The sequence below is a fragment of the Haematobia irritans genome, chromosome 5, assembly GCF_050003625.1.
Source record: "Haematobia irritans isolate KBUSLIRL chromosome 5, ASM5000362v1, whole genome shotgun sequence".
NCBI classification, from domain to species: Eukaryota; Metazoa; Arthropoda; class Insecta; order Diptera; family Muscidae; genus Haematobia; species Haematobia irritans.
Genome location: NC_134401.1, coordinates 148125839 through 148153013, shown reverse-complemented (window position 1 = coordinate 148153013; position 27175 = coordinate 148125839). Strand labels below are relative to the sequence as shown.

General features: G+C 25.3%; 2 protein-coding genes across 2 annotated transcripts; both read left to right on the top strand.

Moving 5' to 3' along the window:
• Nucleotides 1–5729: 5729 nt before the first annotated feature.
• Nucleotides 5730–10373, top strand: LOC142238596 (uncharacterized). Its single transcript, XM_075310288.1, has 4 exons — nucleotides 5730–5977; nucleotides 6214–6305; nucleotides 9648–9801; nucleotides 9879–10373. Exons 1-4 carry the CDS (start codon nucleotides 5827–5829, stop codon nucleotides 10007–10009), a joined length of 528 nt encoding a protein of 175 aa, XP_075166403.1. The 5' UTR covers nucleotides 5730–5826; the 3' UTR covers nucleotides 10010–10373.
• A 5998-nt stretch (nucleotides 10374–16371) lies between these two features.
• On the top strand, nucleotides 16372–21793 carry LOC142240224 (uncharacterized). Its single transcript, XM_075311921.1, has 4 exons — nucleotides 16372–16643; nucleotides 17257–17357; nucleotides 21345–21501; nucleotides 21580–21793. Exons 1-4 carry the CDS (start codon nucleotides 16505–16507, stop codon nucleotides 21711–21713), a joined length of 531 nt encoding a protein of 176 aa, XP_075168036.1. The 5' UTR covers nucleotides 16372–16504; the 3' UTR covers nucleotides 21714–21793.
• Nucleotides 21794–27175: the final 5382 nt, after the last annotated feature.

Below are 27175 nucleotides of genomic sequence, written 5' to 3'. Positions count from 1 at the left end.
ACTTTTGATCTATGATATTCCTGTCTATAATATAGAAGAACTTTTATCATTTGCATCAGTAAAAATTGTAACTAACAAAAAAGAAATTTTGTACATTCTAAGCATACCCATTACCCTAAAAGATGCATGTAAAACATTTTTAGTTAAAGCTATAAAATATGGAAATGTAATAGATAAGATCGAACATGATAATATACTCGAATGTCAGAACCAATTATTCGGAATAAAAAACCAATGTAAAAAATATTATGATTTAACAATATGTAAAGAAGATAACCTAATAGAATTAAAAGATGATTATTGTGTAGCTAAGTTATTTAGAAACAGAGTAGGGAACTGCACTCAGGTGAACAATGAACACGTACCAGCAATCGAAGAAGTTGGGTCGGATATAATATTCCTAAACAAATACGAAGGCACAATCACTGCAAATGAAGAGCAAGTAGCGCTCAACGGAACATTTCTGATAAGGCATTGTAACGTAACTATTGAAATAAATGGTAAACAATATTCATCAAAGGAAATCACTGGTAATAAACCCCTCCCAGCATTCCTGCAACAAAGAGGATCAGAGAGAAATATAGAAGAAGTAATATCCCTCGAATTTCTTAAAGAACTGCATGTTAAAAACACGAAATGGCTGAGTTCTCTGGAAGACAAAAATTTTACTTCACTTGGTGCCAGCATTTTCGCATTATTCTGGACTATAACCATAACTGCAGTCGCAATATGGAGGAAGTTTCGCAACTTACCAACAGCGAGGCAACAAGAGACGAAACCCCAAGCTGAGAATATAAAAAATGAAGTTGATAATACCGAAATAAAAACAACAACCAGAGACCTAAAAACATCAAGCATTTACAATATTCATCGGTTTTGACAATCGGGACGATTGTATTTAAGAGGGGAGGAGTTAACACCAGTTAACACCAAGCACGCTATGAATTAATTTATGCTTTATAAACAATATTATAATTCAAGTGGGACATAGCTGACAATGCATTTCCCACCAGGTTAGGCAATGCATTGTCCGAATAACATCAACAAGCCACAGACGCTGACACAGCTACACGCGCCGATGAGCGACACCCAACACCCAACAACAAGGAACACTAGCCATGAGTGCAGAATATAGTATAAAGTCAGGGTAGCATTAAGAATTAGTGCTTTTTTCGTATCAAACGTCCATAAATAAAGAACTCTGCTCATAAACGGAAGTTTGTGGCAGAAAAAAATATTTTTTTTAAAACTTTCAATTTAAAGAAGTTTAATTTATATTACTATGATATACCATCCACAGTCGAATTACATGGGTAAACATTGACTTCTCCGGAAGTCAAATCTTGGGATCAGGGCTATTTATTACCTATGGGAAATGAATCAACCATAGAACCGGTACAGAACTAGTCCCAGGTGTGTATGGACCAGTATCCCAGTTCTGGTCAAAACGTATGGAAGGGACCGATCCCTTTAACATGGGTTTGTCATTGATGGGGTAAATTTACATTTTAGGACGCGTTTCGGACTCGTCCCAAGGACAAGTCCTGGGACAATTTAGCAGGAGCACCCTATAGATAGGTCCTCAGGAACCAGTCTCGGACAATTTGGGCATCCCAATCGAACCCGAAATGAAAAAAAAAAACTTTTGAAATATGTCGAACAATAGGTTATTCTGATAATTTTATTTCACTAAATGTGAAAATGCTTGATATTAAAATCTTAATGGATCTAAGATTTTAATATCAAGCAAGTACGGGAATAAAAAATTACGGCTATTTAGAAATTGCAACTAACTGGAGCACAGGTACCAATTCTGTGATAGGTCCGTCAGTGTCAATTTGCACCAATTTCCCATAGGGTATTTATGAAGCGATTCAGTCTAATTTTTTCATGGTTTTTAAAGGGCTTATACTAACATCACTTACCACATTTCAATCTGATGGGATGAATTGTGAATTGTATCCAAGGATAGTCAAATTTTGGGATCGTTTTATAGGGGGATATATTTAATTATAGATCAATATATCTATAGATATAAAATATTAACAAAATATTCTGTAGAAATAAAATTTTGACAAAATTTTCTATAGAAAAAACGTTTTGACACAATTTTCTATATAAATAAAATGTTGACAAATTTTTCTATATAAATAAAATTTTGACAAAATTTTCTATAGAAATAAATTTATTACAAAATTTTCTATATAAATAAAATTTTGAGAAAATTTTCTATATAAATAAAATTTTGACAAAATTTTCTATATAAATAAAATTTTGACAAAATTTTCTATATAAATAAAATTTTGACAAAATTTTCTAGAAATAAAATTTTGACAAAATTTTCTATAGAAATAAAATTTTGACAAAATTTTCTAAAGAAATAAAATTTTGACAAAAATTTCCATAGAAATAAAATTTTGAAAACATTTAGTACAGACATAAAAATTTTACAAAATTTTCTACAAGAAAATGTTCACAAAATTGTCTATAGAATTAAAATTTTGACAAAATTGTCTATAGAAATGAAACTTTGACAAAATTTTCTATAGAAATAAAATTTTACGAACAAAATCTATAGAAATGAAATTTTGAAAAAAAAAATCCTATAGAAATGAAATTTAAAAAAAAAATTCGTACAGAAATGGAATTTTGGAAAAACGTCCTATAGAAATGGAATTTTGAAAAAAATCCTATAGAAATGATTTTTTTCAACATTTTTAATTTTTAAGGAAATTTTGTTAAAGAATTTCCTAAAGAAATAAAATTTTGACAAAATTTTCTATAGAAATAAAATTTTCTATATAAATAAAATTTTCACAAAATTTTCTATATAAATAAAATGTTGACAAAATATTCCATAGAAATAAAATTTTGAAAACATTTAGTACAGACATAAAATTTTTACAAAATTTTCTACAAGAAAATGTTCACAAAATTGCCTATAGAATTAAAATTTTGACAAAATTGTCTATAGAAATAAAACTTTGACAAAATTTTCTATAGAAATAAAATTTTACGAAAAATTTCTATAGAAATGAAATTTTGAAAAAAAATCCTATAGAAATGAAATTTTAAAAAAAATTCGTACAGAAATGGAATTTTGTAAAAATGTCCTATAGAAATGCAATTTTGTAAAAATGTCCTATAGAAATGGAATTTTGAAAAAAATCCTATAGAAATGATTTTTTTTCAAAATTTTTAATTTTTAAGGAAATTTTGCTAAAGAATTTCCTAAAGAAATAAAATTTTGACAAAATTTTCTATAGAAATAAAATTTTGACAAAATTTTCTATAGAAATAAAATTTTCTATATAAATAAAATTTTCGCAAAATTTTCTATATAAATAAAATGTTGACAAAATTTTCCATAGAAATAAAATTTTGACAAAATTTTTTATAGAAATAAAATTTTGACAAAATTTTCCATAGAAATAAAATTTTGAAAACATTTAGTACAGACATAAAATTTTTACAAAATTTTCTACAAGAAAATGTTCACAAAATTGCCTATAGAATTAAAATTTTGACAAAATTGTCTATAGAAATAAAACTTTGACAAAATTTTCTATAGAAATAAAATTTTACGAAAAATTTCTATAGAAATGATATTTTGAAAAAAAAATCCTATAGAAATGAAATTTAAAAAAAAAAATTTCGTACAGAAATGGAATTTTGGAAAAATGTCCTATAGAAATGGAATTTTGAAAAAAATCCTATAGAAATGATTTTTTTCAAAATTTTTAATTTTTAAGGAAATTTTGTTAAAGAATTTACTAAAGAAATAAAATTTTGACAAAATTTTCTATAGAAATATAATTTTGACAAAATTTTCTATAGAAATACAATTTTGACAAAATTTTCTATAAAATTAAAATTTATACAAAATTTTCTATAGAAATAAAATTATTACAAAATTTCCTAAAGAAATAAAATTTTGACAAAATTTTCTATTGAAATAAAATTTTACGAAAACTTTCTATTGAAATAAAATTTTACGAAAATTTTCTATAGAAATGAAATTTTGAAAAAAAATCCTATTGAAATGAAATTTAAAAAAAATTCATACAGAAATGGAATTTTGAAAAAATGTCCTATAGAAATGGTATTTTGAAAAAATCCTATAGAAATTTAACAAAATTTGCTAAAGAAATAAAATTCTATAGAAATAAAATTTTGACAAAATTTCCAATAGAAATAAAATTTTGACAAAATTTTCTTAACAAATAAAATCTTGACAAAAATTTCTGTATAAATAAGATTTTAACAAAATTTTCTGTATAAATAAGATTTTAACAAAATTTTTTCTAGAAATAACATTTTGACAAAATTTTCTGTATAAATAAAATTTTGACAAGATTTTCTATAGAAATAAAATTTTACAAAATTTTCTATAGAAACAAAACTTTGACAAAATAACAGAAATAAACTTAAACAAATTTGTACATACAAAATTATGTAAAACTTTTGTTTAGGAAGAAATTTTGTAAAAATTTTGCATAGGAATAACATTTTGCGATAACTTTCTATAGAAATAAAATTTTGACAACATTTTCTATAGAAATAAAATGTTGGCACAATCTTCTCAAGAAATAAAATTTTGACAAAAATTTCAAAATTTCTACAGAAATTTTGACAAACATTTAATATAGAAATAAAATTTTGACATAATTTTTAAGAAATAAAATTTTGACAAATTTTCTGTTGTAATAATATGGTGACAACATTTTCTATTGAAATACAATGTTGACGAAATTTTCTGTAGAAATGAAACATTTACAAAATTTCCTGTAACAATGAAATTTTGAAAATGATTTCTAGGAAGTGAAATTTTAACAAAATTTCGAATAGAAATAAAATTTTCTATGGAAATGAATCTTTGACAAAATTTTTTATAGAAATGCCATTTTGAAAAAAATTTCCTATAGAAATGAAATTTTGAAAAAAAATCCTATAGAAATGAAATTTTGACAAAATTTCCTGTAGAAATGCAATTTTGACAAAATATTCCATACAAATAAAATTTTAACAAAATTTTCTTTAGAAATAAAATGTTGGCAAAATTTTCTATAGAAATAATATTTCGAGTAAATTTTCTATAGAAATAAAAAAATTTTCTATAGAAATGCAATTTTGAAAAAGTTTCCTATAGAAATAACATTTTGAAAAAAAAACCCTATAGAAATGAAATTTTGACAAAATTTCCTATAGACATGCAATTTTGACAAAATATTCCATACAAATAAAATTCTGACAAAATTTTCTTTAGAAATAAAATGTTGACAAATTTTCTATAGATATAACATTTTGAGAAAATTTTCTTTAGAAAAAAATGTTGGCAAAATTTTCTATAGAAATAATATTTTGAGAAAATTTTCTATAGAAATAAAATTTTGACAATATTTTCTATAGAAATAAATATAAATACATTAAACCTGATTGCATTGATATCAGGCTAGTATAAAAATATTAATTAATAATTAAATCTAAACGTTTATAAATTGTCTCTAATATATTGTGTTGTATTGAAGGTCAGCATCATATTAAAACTTTAGTATTGGCTATATTAATTAATTGGATATTTAATTTTCCTATATTCTGCACCGAAAGTGTAACAATTGTCTACATCCAAAAGTGACATCAATAAATGCATCATTTTATGATAAATGCAACATTGTGGCAATTATAACAGATCTCATCAATTGTATAAGCACTTCTTCTTTCAGTTTTCGACGATCTATCAAAGACGACAAATAAGCTATCTCTTTCAAAACGCCAGGCATTTTGATAAAAGAAAAAATCCAAAAGGTGGGAAAACTCTTATAGAAAATGGGATGGTGTGATCTTAAAAGTGTGAGCCTATTAATGGCCTGGATAATGTTAATTTATTCGATTCTTTTGCTTATTCATGAATTATTAAATTATAAAATCGAGGACGACTATGTGACAATATATACAAGAAATTTATTATTAGAAGAAGGTAAGATAAGCTGCGGTATTAAGATAAACGTCGAAAACTAATTCTAAAGCGGGAATATGTGAAAATATTCATATTAAAACCGGTAGCTAAATCATTGTTGTTAAGGTGAAAATCTGAACCAAAAGTATCAAAAAGCACATGAAAATATATTGTTCCTTTGGTTGGTTAAATCCACAATTGGTTGCTCCCAATTTGGGAGTTTTGATGCCTTACTTTTCATTGCTTTTGTTTAATAGATTTTATGCCAGGATCTATGAAGCCCATTATCTGTGCCGAATCTGGAATAATGTGTGCCGTCTTGATTGTATTACTTGTGGGTATATACAAAGTGAGCATTTCATTGATAATTGTATCCAATTTAAATACCATGAAATTTTATTAAAATAATTTCAATTTAATTTAACCAAATATTTTAACCCTTAAAATGCACAATAACACCGATTCCTCTCAAAAGATAAATTAAAAAAATAGAAATAAATTTAATTTACTTTAACCCAATATATTAACCCTTGCATGCAGGAATATTTCGATTCCTCCGAAAAAAGTACATAATATATTCTTTTTTTATTTTATTTTGTGCTTGTTTTGCAAAACTAACTATTGTATCTTAAAATATAGAGTACGCAATAAACTAAGTTTTTATTTACAAATAAACAATTTGATTTTAATAGAGAATAGAGATATGTGTACACTACACAATATTTTACCAACATTACTTTTACACAGTGTGCATTTAAGGGATAAGTTAAATTGACAATTAATTTAACTAAATTTATTATATTAACCCACACCAGCATATACACTTTTTACACGCTAGATTGGAACTTAATTACTAAAAATTATTCCGTTAAAATTAAGCCGCAACAAAAATAAAAAAAAAATAAAGCCTGTCACTTATTTCGGCACCCTATTAACAAAAAAAAACGTTAGTTTATCGAATGAATTTAAGAAAAAAAGCCCCTAAATTGGTCTAAGCTTTTTTCAAAAACCCCCAAAAAATTTCAGAGTATAAAAGTACAAAAAGTGGTCCCAAAATTTTGTGAAAAAATCCTGTCGTGATACACTTTAAAAATTAAATTTAACACAAATATATATCCTGAAAGAAGAGTTCTTTCCTGAGAAACGAAATTTTAGAAAAACTAAGTTTTCTTTTGATGCTAAAATTTGTTTTCGTTTGAAGTAAATAAAAAATTAAATTTGCTATTTAAGAAAATACTTTAAAACAAAAGAGATTTTCGTTTGTTTAAAATTTCATCCCTGAGGAAATTATTTTTTTTATGGATGTAATAATACAATATGTATATCAATTTAAAAAAGCGGGCTTACTCTTAAAAAGCTTTCAGCTGCTAAGTTAAAATACGATTGTTTTTAATTTTGTCATATATTAAAAATGCCCTTTCAACAGAAGAGTTTAAAAAAGATAACGAAAATAATGCTATTGGATACTTGTTTGTATTTAGGATCTTCTTGTTGACTTTCCGCATCTTTTTTCTCATAATTCATGCTAAAATTGTTCCGAATTTGCTTGAGAATTGCTCCACATTATAAGGTCTGAAATAATTTTTTACCCCCAAAAATCCCCCCAAATAAATTTTACCACTAAAAATCCCCCTAAATGTGAAAAAACCCCCTAAATTTGGGGGGGAACCCTAACCTGGCAACACTGGTTAACACACACATACTCTCTCTCTCTTTATCGTTCTCACTACATTTTTCTCTTCTTGGGAAACTCTACAACAGGGTTGCCATTTTGGTCCGATCGGACCAAAATTGGTCCAAAAAATTATTAATTTTTAATTTTGGTCTGATGAACAGACCAAAAGGAATTTGGTTGATTTTAAAAATTTTCTATAAAAATAAAATTTTTTAAAAATTTTCTTTAGAAATAAAATTTTCACAAAATTTTCTATAGAAATAAAATGTTGACGGCATTTTCTATAGAAATAAAATTTTCACAAAATTTTCTATAGAAATAAAATTTTGACGACGTTTTCTATAAAAGTAAATTTGTGACAAAATTTTCTATAGAAATAAAATGTTCACAAAAATTTCTGTAGAAATAAAATTTTCCTAAAATTTTCTATAGAAATAAATTTTGATAAAATTTTCTTTAGAACTAAAATTTTCAGAAAATTTTCTATAGAAATAAAATTTTGACCAAATTTCCTATACAAATAAAATTTTCAGAAATTTTCTATACAAATAAAATTTTCAGAAATTTCTATCGAAATAAAATTTAAAAAAAAAAATTTTTATAGAAATAAAATTTTGACAACATTTTCTTTAGAAATAAAATTTTGACAAAATTTTCACAAAATGTTCTATAGAAACAAAATTTGTACAAAATTTTCTATAGAAATAAATAGAAATAAAATTTTTTAATAGAAGTAAAAATTTGAAAAAATTTTCGATCGAAGTAAAAATAAAATGTTCAGAAAATTTTCTATAGAAATAAAATTTTTAAAAAAATTTTTATAGAAATAAAATTTTGACAACATTTTCTTTAGAAATAAAATTTTGACAAAATTTTCACAAAATGTTCTATAAAAATAAAATTTTTACAAAATTTTCTATAGAAATAAGATTTTGACAAAATTTTCTATAGAAATAAAATTTTCAGAAATTCCTATCAAAATAAAATTTTTAAAAACATTTGTATAGAAATAAAATTTTGACAAAATTTTCTTTAGAAATAAAATTTTGACAAAAATTTTTTATAGAAATAAAATTTTCACAAAATTTTCTATAGAAATAAAATGTTTACGACATTTTCTATAGAAGTAAATTTGTGACAAAATTTTCTATAGAAATAAAATTTGTACAAAATTTTCTGTAGAAATAAAATTTTCTATAGAAATAAAATTTTTCCAAAATTTTCCATAGAAATAAAATGGTCAGAAAATTTTCTATAGAAATAAAATTTTGACAAAATTTTCTATAGAAACAAAATTTTCACAAAATTTTCTATAGAAATAAAATTTTGACAAAATTTTCTATAGAAATAAAATTTTCTATAGAAATAAAATTTTCAGAAAATTTTCTATGGAAATAAAATTTTGACAAAATTTGCTTTAGAAACAAAATTATTACAAAATTTTCTATAGAAATAAAATTTTCTATAGAACTAAAGTTTTCAGAAAATTTTCTATGGAAATAAAATTTTGACAAAATTTGCTTTAGAAATAAAATTTTTACAAAATTTTCTATAGAAATAAAAATTTTGAATAGAAATAAAAATTTGACAAAATTTTCGATAGAAGTAAAAATTCAGAAAAATTTTACATGATATTAATTTAATTTGGAAAAAATTGTCCGCTGGTACGAATTTTGGTCCAGTTGTGGAAAAATAAAAATTCATTGTGACAACGCTGCTCTACAATGATTGTTTATAGCTTTGTGTGTTTAGTTTTAAAACCATTGTCCTCATTCCTTCAGGCACCGTAGTAACAAATAAAAAAAAACTATTCGCTTTTTACTAAATCCATTGCACAAAAACAAAAATTCAATACAATAATTCTTGCATGTCAATACTTCTTTGTGGTTCAATTTCCTTTATAATTTTGATTTCTCATATATTACTTTATGATTGTTTGTGTTAACTTGAATTAACATACACTCTCTCGCTCTCTCTCTCTCTCTATTGATCTCTTTACCTTTCTCGCTTCTATAGAAACTCTATAAATTAATTGGTGTTTACATCTCTGTGAGTTTAGTTTTAAAAACGATTGTACTTCTTGCCGTAATAATTACATTCCTAACATCGAAAAGAAGTCTTGATGGTCTACAATATAAGTTGCTATTTGTTTATTGTATTACTGCATTTGGTAAGACAAATATTATGATTTACACAATTTTCCTACTGAAATCTATTATATTCTTATATAATTTCCATATCATATAGCTTTGTATTTAGTTATGAGCTTCCCAATGACTTTGCTGTATCGAAAAATGCGTAAAGCAAGTGTCAATCCATCGAGTAAAGAAATATTCTATAGCGAAATGGATTCATCTAAGGAAACTGAAAATCCATAATTTGGAAGAAGAATTTCTACATGTCCAAATAACATAAATTTTTAAGTTTTCTTTTTATGGGATTTTTCGTCGTTTTTTTTTATTAAATAATACATATGTGTGTTATTGAATAAAACAAATGCCGAAAGAAAAGCTGGTGCAAAACATTAAAGAGAGCGGACACAAAGCTAACTTCAAAACAGAGTAAAAGAGAAACATTCTGTGATACGAGTATAATATTAGGTTTAGACCGGACTCCCTGATATATAAAGACAACACACCAAAGAGCCCATGAAAAAAACTTTAAAACTTGAAAAAAAAATTCTAACAATAACTAAGAATTTATTTAGAAATAAAATAAATAACAACTAAAAATAAAAATAAATATTTCTATTTTTTAATTTAATAAATACATCTTTTTCTCATATATGCTTTTATTTCAAATTCAATTTAATCTTTATCCGCAGGTCTTTTGATTCTCTTAATAACAGAAATTCGCTAAAAAAATAACAATCGATATTTTTATAAAGAAAATAAAACATCCTCTTTATCTAATAAAGGACATTTTATATTCAAAAAAATATTTTATATCGGTTATATAAACTACAAAGCAATTTTAAATTTAATTTTTACAAATTAACTAGTTGTAATTATGAGTACAAAGGGAACTTCCGAGGTATTTTAAGCCATCAGGTGACATTTTCCTTTCGAAGGATATCATTAAATTATGACACAATGTTGCCGATGACACAACATACATTTAGTTAAACAATGAGTTAAACTACACCCACATTGTTATAAGACTCACATTAGGTATAAAGAAAGCATTATTAATAGATGGGGTCTATTACTAGGGTGAAGTAGGTCAAAACAGAGATTTTAGAGTCCGAGGCAAGAATCGTATAACCTGCACAACGCAGAGTTTTAATCAGATCTAAAAAATCGGATTTAAAACTTTTTAATCTGATAAATGGTAACAGGCCAAAGATCAATATTTTTATATTCGTGTATATAAGATTTCAAGATAATACAGTATTATTATTATTATTATTAAATATACTAGGACGCATATTTAATAAGATAAAAACAATATATTTTTCATATAAAAATTGGATTGATAAAACATTTTTTGTTATTTGGGTGTGGTTATGAAATAACCTCCCCTTTCGGTCTAGGTCGTATACAGATATGACAAAATTTTCTATAGAAATAACATTTTGACAAAATTTTTGTATAGAAATAAAATGTTGACAAAATTTTCTATAGAAATAAAATTTTGGCAAAATTTTCTATAGAAATAAAATTTTGACAAAATTTTCTATAGAAATAAAATTTGGACAAAATTTTCTATAGAAATAAAATTTTGGCAAAATTTTCTATAGAAATAAAATTTCGTATAGAATAAAATTTTCTATAGAAATTAAAGTTTGTTAAAATTTTCTAGTGAAATAAAATTTTGACAAAATTTTCTATAGAAATAAAATTAAAAAACAAGTTTATACGGCCGTAAGTTCGGCCAGGCCGAAGCTCATGTACCCTCCACCATGGATGCGTAGAAACTTCTACTGAAGACTGTCATCCACAATCGAATTACTTGGGTTGCGGTAACACTTGCCGATGGCAAGTTATTTTAAAACTTCCTAACACCGTAATATATACCACATAGTCCATATGTGGTATATATTAAACTAAATAAGGCCGATTAAATACGTATTTCATTAAGTTTAAAGCTTCTATAGAAATAAAATTTTGACAACATTTTCTATAGAAGTAAAAATTGGAAAAAAAATTTATAGAAATAAAATTTGGAAAAAAAAATTCTATAGAAATAAAATTTTGACAAAATTTTCTATAGAAATAAAATTTTAACAAAATTTTCTATAGAAATAAAATTTTGACAAAATTTTCTATAGAAATAAAATTTTGACAAAATTTTATTTCTATTGAAATAAAATTTTGACAAAATTTTCTATAGAAATAACATTTTGACAATGTTTTCTATAAAAATAAAATTTTGGTAGATTATTTTTGGCTCGAGTGGCAACCATGATTATGAACCGATATGGACCAACTTTTGTGTGATTAGGGATCGGCTATATATAACTAGACCGATATGGACAAATTTTGGAATGGTTTTGGTCCTCCAAGAGGCTCCGGAGATCAAATCTGGGGGATGGTTTATATGGAGGCTATATATAATTATGGACCGATATGGACCAATTCTTGCGTGTTTGTTAGAGACCACATTCTAACACCATGTTCCAAAAATTTCAGCCGGATCGGATGAAATTTGCTTCTCTTAGAGCAATCGCAAGCCAAATTTGGGGGTCCGTTTATATGGGGGCTATACGTAAAAGTGGACCGATATGGCCCATTTGCAACACCATCCGACCTACGTCAATAACAAATACTTGGAATGGTTTTGGTCCTCCAAGAGGCTCCGGAGATCAAATCTGGGGGATGGTTTATATGGGGGCTATATATAATTATGTACCGATATGGACCAATTCTTGCGTGTTTGTTAGAGACCACATTCTAACACCATGTTCCAAATTTCAACCGGATCGGATGAATTTTGCTCCTCCAAGAGGCTCTGGAGGACAAATCTGGGGATCGATTTATATGGGGGCTATATATAATTATGGAGCGATATGGACCAATTCCTGCATGATTGTTGGATACCATATACTAACACCACGTACCAAATTTCAACCGGATCGGATGAATTTCGCTCCTCTAAGAGGCTCCGGAGATCAAATCTGGGGATCGGCTTATATGGGGCCTATATATAATTATGGACCGATATGGACCAATTTTGGCATGGTTGTTAGAGACAACATACTAACACCACGTACCAAATTTCAATCGGATCGGATGACTTTTACTCCTCTAAGAGGTTCCGGAGGTCGAATCTGGGGATCGGTTTATATGGGGGCTATATATAATTATGGGCCGATGTGGACCAATTTTTGCATGGTCATTAGAGAATATATACCAACACCATGTACCAAATTTCAGCCGGATCGGATGAAATTTGCTTCTCTTAGAGGTTCCGCAAGCCAAATCGGGGGATCGGTTTATATGGAGGCTATATATAATTATTGACCGATGTGGACCAATTTTTGCATGGTTGTTAGAGACCATATACTTACACCATGTACCAAATTTCAGCCGGATCGGATGAAATTTGGCTTTATTAGAGGCTCCGAAAACCAAATCGGGGAATCGGTTTATATGGGGGCTATATGTAATTATGGACCAATGTGGACCAATTTCTGCATGGTTGTTAGAGACCATATACTAACACCATGTACAAAATTTCAGCCGGATCGGATGAAATTTGCTTCTCTTAGAGCAATCGCAAGCCAAATTTGGGGGTCCGTTTATATGGGGGCTATATGTAAAAGTGGACCGATATGGCCATTTGCAATACCATCCGACCTACATCAATAGCAACTACTTGTGCCAAGTTTCAAGTCGATAGCTTGTTTCGTTCGGAAGTTAGCGTGATTTCAACAGATGGACGGACGGACGGACATGCTCAGATCGACTCAGAATCTCACCACGACCCAGAATATATATACTTTATGGGGTCTTAGAGCAATATTTCGATGTGTTACAAACGGAATGACAAAGTTAATATACCCCCATCCTATGGTGGAGGGTATAAAAATGTATTTATGTTAATAATAAACTTTTGACAAAATATTCTATAGGAATAAAATTTGACAAAATTTTCTATAGAAATAAAATTTTGACAAAATTTTCTATAGAAACAAAGTTTTGATAAAATTTTCTATAGAAATAAAGTTTTGATAAAATTTTCTATTGAATTAAAATAAAATAAAATAAAATTTTGACAAAATTTTCTATAGAAATAAAATTTTGACAAAATTTTCTATAGGAATAAAATGTTGACAAAATTTTCTATATAAATAAAATGTTCATAAAAATTTCTATGCGAATGAAATTTTGACAAAATTTTCTATAAGAATAACATTTTGACAAAACTTTCTATAAAAATAAAATATTGACAAAATTTTCTATAGAAATAAAATGTTGACAAAATTTTCTATAGAGATAAAATTTTGACAAAATTTTCTATAGAAATTAAAGTTTGTTAAAAGGTTCATTCGCCCGAACCGAAACATGTACAGTCCAGGCGTGTATAGATTGGTATCTGGCGTTTTCTTTTCAATGGCTCAATTAACCATGTTCCTTAATCTATATCAGTCCATAAAGCTCGAATAATAATTGTATAATTAGATATAATGCATTTGGACGTCAATTGCCTGTTTCGGTATCAGGCTAACATGTAATATGTTAAAATTTTCGTTTGAAATAAAATTTTGACAAAATTTTCAAACGAACTGAAATTTTGAAAAAATTGTCTACAGAATTACAAATTTGGCAAAATTTTCTATAGAAATTTTGCCAAAATTTTCTATAGAGATAAAATATTGGCAAAATTTTCTATAGAAATTAAAATTTGTTAAAATTTTCGTTTAAAATAAAATTTTAACAAAATTTTCTAACGAACTGAAATTTTGACAAAATTTTCTATAGAAATAAAATTTTTGAGAAGATTTTCTATATAAATGAAAGTTTGACAAAATTTTCTATAGAAATAAAATTTTGACAACACTTTCTATAAAAATAAAATTTTGAGAAAAATTTCTATATTTTGACCAAATTTTCTATAGAAATAGAAATAAAACTTCGTATAGAATAAATTTTTCTATAGAAATAAAAGTTCGCTTAAATTTTCTATTGAAATAAAATTTTGACAAAATTTTCTACAGAAATAAAATTCAAAAAAATGTCTGTAACAATAAAATGATGACAAAATTTTTATAGACATGAAATTTTGACAAAATTTTCTGTAGAAATTTTGACAAAGTAAAATTTTGATAAAATTTTCTATAGAATTAAAATAAATTAAAATTTTGGCAAATTTTTCTATAGAAATAAAATTTTGACAAAATTTTCTATAGAAATAAAATTTTGACAAAATTTTCTATAGAAATAAAGTTTTTGGCAAAATTTTCGATATAAATAAAATTTTGATAAAAATTTCTATACGAATGAAATTTTGGCAATATTTTTAGAAATAAAATTTTGACAAAATTTTATATAGAAATAAAATTTTTACAAAATTTTCTATAGAAATAAAAGTTTGGCAATATTTGCTATAGAAATACAATTTTGACAAAACTTTCTATAAAAATAAAAATTTTACAAAACTTTCTATAGAAATAAAAATTTGACAAAACTTTCTATAGAAATAAAATTTTGACAAAATTTTCTATTGAAATAAAATTTTGACAAAATTTTCTTTAGAAATAAAATTGTGCACAAAAACAATTTCATTTGTTTTTTTTTTTTTTTCTTTATGTTTATTTCTGATTTCCATTTTTAGAGAAATGAGTTCGCTTGGAGACATTTAACATAGGTAACTTCTCTACGACCCCCCTTAATACACGCATATGTATATGTTTGATAACACAATGTTGGGGTAGGACATGTCCGATAAAACCACAAACTTAAACTAACGCTAACACACCTATATCGCAGTGCGGTGAATTGTTATTGTATTATGCGTCACTCCACTCTAAACTGAACCACTTTATACCAGTTTTCAGTTCGACGATGAAACCAAATACGAACTTGTGTTTTTGCAGGCTATGGAGCTAGGCCCCACATGCAGTGGGCCGCGCTCCATCACAATCGACGATACCAATGATAAATGTTTGAAATAGTTTTGGAAAGTTGTTTTTTGTTGTCATAAAAATAAGTCATCATTATGTTTTAGCTAGAAATTGTGGAAGTATTAAAATGGGAAATAAATCTATTAATTACTAAACTGCTTAGAAGTTAGGGAAGTTATGTATTAATATTAAGGCGGATATCCGGACCAATTCTACCCGCTCTTATTATTAATAGTGTTTCCAATGATTCCACTTCGTGAAGTTTTAAACACATTTAGCAGTGATCTTGTAGTAGTGGAATGGGACATATTCCACCAGTAAAATTGCATGCAATTTTTTTCATATAACCAAATTTATGTGCACAAAATTATTTTGTTTTTTATTTGTGTCTTTGAAGGTCGACGTCGTAAAATGTTGGGCGTATTTTCTATGCCACTTTTCCTCCGAAATTTCCCATTATTTTATTTTACTTTTCATTTCATTTTACTTTCTTTGTTTTGACTGCTATACATTTCGCAGATATGTATGTACTCTTCGCTTTCGCTACAATCCCTCTTCACAAAGGTGTGGGCCTGTCTGGAAGAAGAGGGGTCAGAAGTCAACGATGATGATGACTGATGCCAACATTTCACTTGTTGTTCTTGAACGCTAATGTCAGTCTGCAACTGCCAGCAAACGCGAATTTAACATTCATTTGCGTAGAGCGTGAAATAAAATAAATTATTTGAGTTTGGAATAATTTTTTTTTTTCGTGTGAAAACATCAATTGCAATTCTAGAATTAGAAAAAGAAATAAAACTAAAGCACAATGGGCTGTTGCAATATAAGAACTTTAAGTTTGATAGTGGCCTGGGTCCACTTAATTTTATCAGCGGCTCTAGCTTTAGCATGTTTGAGCTTCGCTTGTGTGGCTGATAGTGATTATGTAAAAGAAGACAATTTAACTGGTAATTAATCGAAATCGAAAAAAAAATAAAATTAAGTACAATTAAATTAATGATAAAAAAAATGAAAAGGCAAAATTCAACGAATATGAACAATAAATAAAAAATATAATTTAGTTCAATGGAATTGTTATTATTTTAAAATTTAAAATAAATAAAATGTGGGATAAATTAGATATTTTATTTTTTATAAAATTTTGTAGTATTTTTATTCAAAATTTAGTTCAAATATTACCCAAAAAATAATATTATCTTCACTTCATCGAAAATCATTCTTTGAAATTAAAAAGAACTCCGATGTACTGAATGCAGACAATTTTCTTTGCATATCTTCAGGCGTCACAATTGTCCGCCTTATAACGCCATGGTATGAGAAGAAAATGACAAGAAATTAATGTATTTGTCATTCAGGGTAACTAATATGTAATGCAACAAAGTGAAACGCTATAGTTTTTATTTTTTTTTTTTTTGTTTAATTTGTTCTTTAATTTTAATTCTTTAATATTCATATATTTGTTTCAAGTCTCTACGGACAAATTGGTTTCTAAAAAAATGTATAATTTTATTAAAGAAGATATTACAATTTGTTTACTTTTTTGTATACATTAATTATTAGAAACTGAATTAAAGGCATTGTTTATTGGATCCATTGTTGGCTGTATCGCATGCGCTATTTCAGTAGCTTTCACCGTGATGCTGATTGCGGGTATTTATCAGGTATGGATATGCACCTCCAAAAATATTCTATAGCAAACAAAACACTGGCAAAAAAAAAAAACAAGAACTTAATTAAATGTTCTATAGCACAAAAATTTCAACGAAATTGTCTATAGCAAAAAATTTTGACCAAATTTGTTATAGCAAAAAATTTTTGCAAACCTTTTCTATAGGAATACAATTTTGCAAAATTAACTATAACAAGTATATAAGGCCGTAAATTCGGCCAGGCCTAATCTTATGTACCCTTCACCATGGATTTCATAGAAACTTGTACTAAAGACTGTCATCCACAAAATTTGACAAAATTAAATTTTTTTGTTGACAAAATTAAATTTTGACCAACTTTTCTAAAAAAATAAAATTTGACAAAATTTTCTATAGAAATAAAATGTTGACAAAATTTTTTAAAGAAATAAAATTTTGACAAAATTTTTTTAAAGAAATAAAATTTTGACAAAATTTTTTAAAGAAATAAAAATTTGACAACATTTTTATAGAAATAAAAATTTGATAAAATTTTCTATAGAAATAAAATTTTGACAGAAATTACTAAAAAAATATTTTGACCAAATTTTCAAAAAAAAAAAAATAAAATTTAGCAATAATTTTCTAAAGAAATAAAATTTTGACGAAATTTTCTAGAGAAACACAATTTTGACAAAATTTTTTAAAGAAATAAAATTTTGACAAAATTTTCTAAGTACATTAAATTTTTATAAACTTTTATAAAGAAATTAAATTTTGACAAAATTTGCTAAAGAAATAAAATTTTGCAAAAAATATCTAAAAAAAATTGCAAAAATTTTCTAAAGAAATAAAAATTGTATGTGACTATAGAAAAATTTTGACAAATGTTATTTCCATAGAAAAATTTTATTAATTTTTTTTTTCTATAGAAAATTTTACTAAATTTCTCTAGAAAATATTTCAAAATTTTGCTTTCTAGAAAATTGTATTTCTATAGAATTTTTTTTAATATTTTATTTCTATTGTAAATTGTATTAAAAGTTTATTTCTATAGGAGTGTTTTTTTTCCAGAATTTGTTTTTGTCTGAATTTTATTTCTTTAGACATTTTTTTCCAAATTTTGTTTAAATAATATTATTACAAAATTTCGTATCTATACCAACTTTCTGCAATATTTTATTTCTATAGAAAATTTTCTCGAAATTTTTTTGATATATTTTTTTTAAAGAATTTGTTTTTCAAAATTTTATGCAATATTTTATTTCTATAGAAAATTTTTTCGAAATTTTTTTGATATTTTTTTTAAAGAATTTGTTTCTCAAAATTTTATTTCTGAATTTTATTTCTTTAGAAATTTTTTTGCCAAATTTTGTTTAAAGAATATTATTGCAAAATTTCGTATCTATACCAACTTTCTGCAATATTTTATTTCTATAGAAAATTTTCTCGAAATTTTTTTGATATTTTTTTTTTTAAAGAATTTGTTTTTCAAAATTTTACGTCTGTAGGAAATGTTGTCAAACATTGTTTACGGTAGAAAATTTTATAAAAATTTTGTTGATATAAAAGTTTTATTTTTGGCTATAGAAAATTTTGTCAACATTTTTTGCTATTAAAATTTTTGCTCCAAATTTATTTGTCATAGAAAATTTTGTTAAAATTTTATTCGTATAGAAAAGCTTTGCAAAATTTTATTTCTATAAAAAAATGTTTGCAAACACATTTGCTGTAAAATATTTTGTTTTGTTAACAAAATTAAATGTTGACCAACTTTTCTAAAAAAAAATATATTTGATAAAATTTTCTATATAAATAAAATTTTGACCAAATTTTCTATAGAAATAAAATGTTGACAAATTTTTTTAAAGAAATAAAATTTTGACAAAATTTTTTAAAGAAATAAAATTTTGACAACATTTTTTTATAGAAATAAAAATTTATAGAAATAAAAATTCGACAAAAAAATTTTGACAAAAATTTCTAAAAAAAATACATTTTGACCAAATTTTCTAAAAAAATAAAATTTTGCACAAAATTTCTAAAGAAATAAAATTTTGACGAAATTTTCTAGAGAAATACAATTTTGACAAAACTTTTTAAACAAATAAAATTTTGACAAAATTTTTTATAGAAATAAAATTTTGACAAAATTTTCTTTAGAAATAAAAATTTGACAACATTTTTTATAGAAATAAAAATTTGACAAAAATTTCTACAAAACATAAATTTTGACAAAATTTTCTAAAAAAAAATAAAATTTTGCAAACATTTTCTAAAGAAATAAAATTTTGACGAAATTTTCTAGAGAAATACAATTTTGACAAAATTTTCTAAGTACATTAAATTTTTACAAAATTTTCTATATACAATTTTTTTCTAAAGAAATAAAATTTTTCAAAAATTTTCTAAAGAAATAAAATTTTTCAAAAATTTTCTACAAAAAAATAAAATTTTGCAAAAAATTTCCAGAAGATATAAAATTTTTGCAAACATTTTCTAAAGAAATGTTCACCAAATTTTCTATGGAAATAAATTTTTGCAATAATCTTCTATAGGAATACAAATTAAAAAAAATCTTTCAAAATAACTTTCTGGCACAATTTTCTATAGCAAACCTATTTTAACAAAAATTTTGATAACACAAGAATATTCTATACAAATAAAAGATCAATAAAATTTTCCATAGAAATTTAATTTTCCATAGCAATAAAATTTTGGCAAAATTTTCTATAGAAATAAAATTTTGACAAAAATTTCTAAAAAAATACATTTTGACCAAATTTTCTAAAAAAAAAAATTTTTGCAAAAATTTTCTAAAGAAATAAAATTTTGACGAAATTTTCTGGAGAAATACAACTTTGACAAAATTTTCTAAGTACATGAAATTTTTACAAAATTTTCTATAGAAATTAAATTTTGACAAAATTTGCTAAAGAACTAAAATTTTACAAAAAATATCTAAAAAAAAAAGATTTGCAAAAATTTTCTAAGGAAAAAAAATTTTGCAAAGATTTTTTAAAGAAATAAAATTTTCACCAAATTTTCTATAGAAATAAATTTTTGACAAAACTTTCTATAGAAATATACTTTTGCAATAATCTTCTATAGGAATACAAATAAAAAAATCTTTAAAATTAACTTTCTGGCAAAATTTTCTATAGCAAAACAATTTTAACAAAATTTATGATAACGCAAAAATATTCTATACAAATAAAAGTTCAATAAAATTTTCTATAGAAATTAAATTTTCCATAGCAATAAAATTTTAACAAAAATTTTCTATAGAAATAAACTTTTAAAAATATTTTCTAGAAAAATAAAATTTTAAACAATTCTTCTATAGAACTATACATTTTTACATTTTCTTTAGAAATACAATTTTGCAAAATTTTTCTATAGTCACAATTTTACTAAAATTTTTTTAGAGAAATAAAACTTTGACAAAAATTTTCTATAGAAATAATATTTTAATTATATTTTCTAGAGTAATAAAATTTTAATAAATTCTTCTAATGAACTAGACTTTTGGAAAATTTGTTTTAGAAATAAAATTTTGCTAAATTTTTCTATAGTCACAATTTAAATAAAATTTTTTAGGGAAATAAAACTTTGGCAAAATGTTCTACAGAAATAATATTTTGATAAAATTTTCAATGGAAATAAAATTTTATAAAAATTTTCCTTTGCAATAAAATTTTGCAAACATTTTCTAGATGTATACAATTTTCCAAAACTTTTATAGAGACATAAAATTTAAAAAAAAAAATGTATGTAACAACATTATTTTGCAGAAACTTTTTAAAGAATTGACATGGTGACATAATTGTTTGTAGAAACTTTTTGCAAAATTTGTGTTTTTATTACAATTTTATTTGTTTTTTCTTGAGATAAAAAATGTTGATAAAATTTTTCATAGAAAATAAAAATAAAATTTTGTGAAAATTTTCTATAGAAATAAAATGTTGCAATTCTTTTTAGTATTATATAAAAACTTTGTGTTTTTTTTTCTTCTTTCAGGACCGCCATAGATTAATGGCTCCCTATGTATATATGTCGTATTCGACTATAGTGATTATGATTCTCATCGTTGTGGCATGTTTTGTATATGGCTTCATCGATCATCAATCAGTTGGAGATGTTTTCTTAAACTTTTTGCGGAATCTTATATATCTGGGTAACAAAACAAATAATACATATGTATTTGACAACAACGATATAATAATGTTATAATTTAATATTTTATCACTTTCAGCCTTCGTAGTGATTGTTTTCTCACCCATCTATTTACTATACCAAAAAATGCGCAAGGGAGTTTTGCTGCCCGAACATCATGCCTTGAATAGTAATGAGCATGTCCATAAGCCCATGTATAGTGGTCATATATAATATTTTTTTTTATAATATTTATTAAATAAATTTTTAAAATATTTATTAAATAAATTTAAGAATTTTATTCTCTAAAAAAATATTTTTATTTTATTAAATTAATATTTTTTTACAGTGAGTAGCGAATTAAAAAAAAAGCCTTTTTTATTTGTCGTTAATATTAGAAATACAATGTTATAAAAATATTAACTAATAGAAAGCATATACATACATATTTAATTACTGAAATTAAGTAAATTACATATCTCTAAATATATTTTATAAATTGTAATTTGTCATCATTTCATTTTGCAATTATGCTAAACACCTGAGTCATATCATGTGGGAGTTTTGAAACGTTTCATTAGCGCACACTCAACCCTAATTAATTTTTCCCAAAGGTGCCTTAAAAGCAACACCATATTGTCATTGTATTAGATATTCATATAAACTAGAATATTTAAATTTTTTTAAATTTTATATAACGACTAGCTTTCTCCTGATAAGTTAGCGAGGAAGAGTTCGCCATATAAATTTATAAGGAAGAGGCAGCCAAAAAAATGAGGGTTTTTATGATTTTAAATTCATTTGCTACACAAGTATTCTACATCTATGAGGTAAATTACTCGACGGTACAGAGACTATGGAGTAGTGATTTTTTTATGCTATTCTAAGCTGGGTATTACGACACTTAAAGGAAAATTTTAATGAGAAGGATCTGAAGAAAGCATATTGATGCTATTCTAGCGATGAAGCTCAGGCCCAGATATATATTTCACGTACTTCTTATAACCTAATTTAAGAAATGAGTACCTGCAAAAACAGTGTAAATCGGTGGGGTAAGTGTTTTTCATAGATATGCGTTTATTTCTCATAAACTACATTGCTTGCTTATATCTCGTCCACGCTTGCAATACTACTCTTGCTGCTGAGATGTCTATTCCCCATAGAACGTCCCCTTTCTAAAGTAAATTATAATTCCATGTTATTAATTGCTTACCACATTTGAACTAAATTACCTCCAAGTTTCTTAGGTAAGCAGAGGATTTCTCCGGGAATAAGCCACCATGCCAAAAAGGAATAGTGGAATCTACATAAGTTACCAATTTGGACAATAACCAGAAATTAGTTTCCAAGGGCCATTAAACTGCAACACCTCCTTGGCAAAAGAGCTTTTTCAAAGCCACCGACATCAATAATTGGTTCAGAATAGGCACCTCATGTCGTCTAGTCCCATTCATTACATTAAAAACTCCAACGATGAAAGATCTGTATTGTATTCCCATATTCTTCTCAATATGGATTCAGGGTAGGAGCGATTTTCTCGGTTCTTTAGGAAAAGCGACACATTTCGGTATTCCTTAAATCACTTTTTTTATTTCTATAGAAAATTTTTAAAAATTTGTATTTCTATGGAAAATTTCGTAAAATTTTATATCTATAGAAAACTAGCGTAACCCGGCCCGCTTCGCTGCGCCTTCCGAAGCGTATTTGGAGGAACATTTTGCGTTAACTTAGTCAACTATATCCTTCGTGCTGAAAACAAATTCGAAAAGATTTGAATTCTTTTAAACAAATCGGACTACTTGATTTTTCGTTTATAGGTACAATACGGCGGGAGAGGGTGTACCCTTTCCTCCAAATTTTTTTAATAATGTTCTGTATTCAAGTAGTTGGACAATCTTCTATATTTCTTGTGAATTTTAAGTGTGCTTTGTCAAGGAAAGGTATCCTTTTCCTCAACAAATCTGAAAATTAAGCACTATATTATCCAATAAATCGGAAAAAGCAAACGTAGTAAAAAATTTTACCACATTAACATTTGCTAAAACGTTGGCTACCAATTTCATGTAAATTTAAGTTCTTTACTAAAAAGAAGTCTGGCAGAAGCCTGTGCAAAAATCATAAAATTATGTACCGAGTTCCCATTTATGGACAACCCTCTACTTTCAATTTAAGAAAAAAAAACCGACAAAAGGGCACCCTCTCCCCACCTTCGCACCACTCCGACCTGATATCGGACTATCACGTACCCTATATTAATTTCGCAACTACTCAATGGTCCCTATAAATTCTATCGAAGTAAATCGACAAAGTTTATTTCAATTTTCCCCTTCCCCAACCAGATATCGAAAAATCATATACCAATTTAAAAATCATGTATAAATTTAATCACGTTCCCTGTAAATTTCAAGTAGATCGTTCATGTTTAAATTTTGCTCTATTGTTTTAAAGGGACGTCACTTTCCCCGATACAATATCGACAAACACCGTACTGAATAGCACCCCTAACCTTCCCTGAAAATTCTTAAAACTTTCCTTCAAGTGTGGGGCAAGGAAGGTTGCCTCTTCGTTCATAACCTTCCCCCCACTGCTTTTGTAAATTTCAAGAAAACTTAATTTTTTTTTGCAGTTTTAGAGGAGGACCTCCTCCCCGACCAAATATCGAAAAGTGATGTAGCGTATCTTTTGTAAACGTCCCAGAAAATGTCAAACAAATTATAAGCCTAAAGGGGCGGCCTCTCTTCCGTCCAAACATCACAAAATCAGGTATCAACTATTAATATCGTAACCTCTCCCCAGTCCTCAAGTAACTCGGTAAAGTTTAATTGTTTCTCTGTATGTACTTAAGAGAAGCGGATGTCTCCCTATGCCCTTTTATATTTATTAAAAAGTCAGGAACCTGATATAAATTTCATAACCCGTTTTTTCCGTAAAATTTCAGTCGGGGGAGTTTAGTTTTGTTTGTACTTTCAAAACAAAAAAAAATCGGCAAAGGGGAGGTCCCCCTCCCCGACCAAATACCGAAAAATAATGTAGCGGATTTTTGTCTAGATGCCAACCCCAACATTCAATGAAAATTTCAAGCAAATCGCATAATTTTGTTCCAAGTTTCAAAAAGTAGGGCAAGGGGGAGGTCCCCCTCCCCAACCACATATGAAATCATCAGGTACCCCATATTAATTCCATAACCTCACCACATGTTTTCTGTAAATCTCAGATAATTTAGAGAATTTTAGTTTTTTCACTGTACTTTAAAAAAGTCGAACAAAGGGGAGGCCCCCCTCCGCCACCAAATATCGAAATAAAAAGTAGCGGATATTTGTCTAGATGCCAACCCCAATCTTCAATGAAAATTTCAAGCAAATCGGTCAACTTTGGTCTAATTTTCAAAAAGTCGGACAAAGGGGAGGTTCCTCTCCGCGACTATATGTCAAAAAATGAGGTACCCCATTTTCAGCACATGAGTGCCCCCCACGATCTCTGAAAGTTTCAAGTACATCGGTTCAGCCGTTTTCGCGCCAACCCGGAACATACAAATAAACAAACAAACAAATAAACAAACATAATTTGAATTTTATATATATAGATAAAAATCAAAATTTTATTTCTATTGACAATTTTGTCAAAATTTTATTTCTATAGAAAATTTTGTAAATATTTCATTTCTATAAAAAATTTTGTCAAAATTTAATTTCTGTAGAAAATTTTGTGAAATTTTTTTCAAACAAAAAATTTGTCAAAATGTTATTTCTATAGAGATATTTCTATAGAAAATTTTGTCAAAATTTTACTACCATAGAAAATCTTGTCAAACTTTAATTTCTATAGAAAATGGTGTCAAAATTGCATTTCTATAGAGAATTTTATCAAAACGTTATTTCTTCAGAAAATGTTGTCAAAAATTTATTTCTTTAGAAGATTTTGTCAAAATTTTATTTCTATAGTACATTTTGTCAATATTTGATTTCTTTAGAAAATTTTGTCAAAATTTTATTTCTATAGAAAATTTTGTCAAAATTTTATTTCTACAGCAAATTTTATTTTATAGAAAATGCTGTCAAAATTTTATTTCTACAGAAAATTTTATTTCTGTAGAAAATTTTGTGAAAATTTTATTTCTTTTGAAGATTTTGTCAAAATATAATTTCTATAGAAAATTTTGTAAAAATGTTATTTCTATAGAAAATTTTGTCCAAATTTTATTTCTATAGCAAATGTAGTCAAAATTTTATTTCTATAGAAAATTTTGCCAAAATTTTATTTCAATAGAAAATTTTGTGAAAATTTTATTTCTTTGGAAGATTTTGTCAAAATATAATTTCTATAGAAAATTTTGTCAAAATGTTATTTCTATAGAAAATTTTGTCAAAATTTTATTTCTATAGAAAATTTTGTCAAAATTCTATTTCTATAGGAAGTTTTGTCAAAATTTAATTTCTAAAGAAAATGTTGTCATAATTTTATTTCTATAGAAAATGTTTATTTCTATAGAAAATTTTGTAAAAATTTTATTTCTATAGAAAATTTTGTCAACGTGTTATTTCTATAGAAAATTTACTCAATATTTTATTTCTATACACAATTTTGCCAAAATTTTGTTTCTATTGAAAATTTTAACAAAATTTAATTTCTATAGAAAATTTTATCAAACTGTTATTTCTCTAGCAAATTTTGTCAAAATTGTATATCTATAGAAAATGTTGTCAAAATTTTATTTCTATAAAAAAATTTTACCAAAATTGTATTTTTAGAGAAAATTTTGTCAAAATTTTTTTTCTATAGAAAATTTTGTTAAAATTTTATTTCTATAGAAAATTTTGTCAAAATTTTATTTCTATAGAAAATGTTGGCAAACTTTTATTACTATTGAAAATTTTGTAAACATTTTATTTCTATAGAAAATTGTTCTATAGAAAATGTTGTCAATATCTATAGAAAATTTTGTCAAAATTTTATTTCTATAGAAAATTTTGTCAACATTTTATTTCTAAAGAAAATTTTGTCATAATTTTATTTCTATAGAAAATTTTTATTTCTATAGAAGATTTTGTCAAATTTTTATTTCTATAGGAAAATTAGTAAAAATTTTATTTCTATAGAAAATTTAGTCAGAATTTTATTTCTATAGCAAATTTTTATTTCTATAAAAAAATTTACCAAAATTTTATTTTTATAGAAAATTTTGTCAAAATTTTTTTTCTATAGAAAATTTTGTTAAAATTTTATTTCTATAGAAAATTTTGTCAAAATTTTATTTCTATAAAAAATTTTGGCAAAATTTTATTTCTATAGAAAATTTTGTTAAAATTTTATTTCTATAGAAAATTTTGGTAAAATTTTATTTCTATAGGAAATTTTGTAAAAATTTTATTTCTATAGAAAAATTTGAAAAAATTTTATTTCTATAGAAAATTTTGTTAAAATTTTATTTCTATAGAAATTTTTGTCAAAATTTTATTCCATAGAAAGCTTTGTCGAAATTTTATATCTATAAAAATTTGTGTCAAAATTTTATTTCTATGGAAAATTTGGTCAAAATTATATTTCTATAGAAAATTTTGTCAAAATTTCATTTTTATAGAAAATTATGCCAAAATTTTTGTTCTATAGAAAATGTTGTCAAATCTTTATTTCTATAGAAAATGTTGTCAAAATTTTATTTCTATATAAATTTTTGTCAAAATTTTATTTCTATAGAA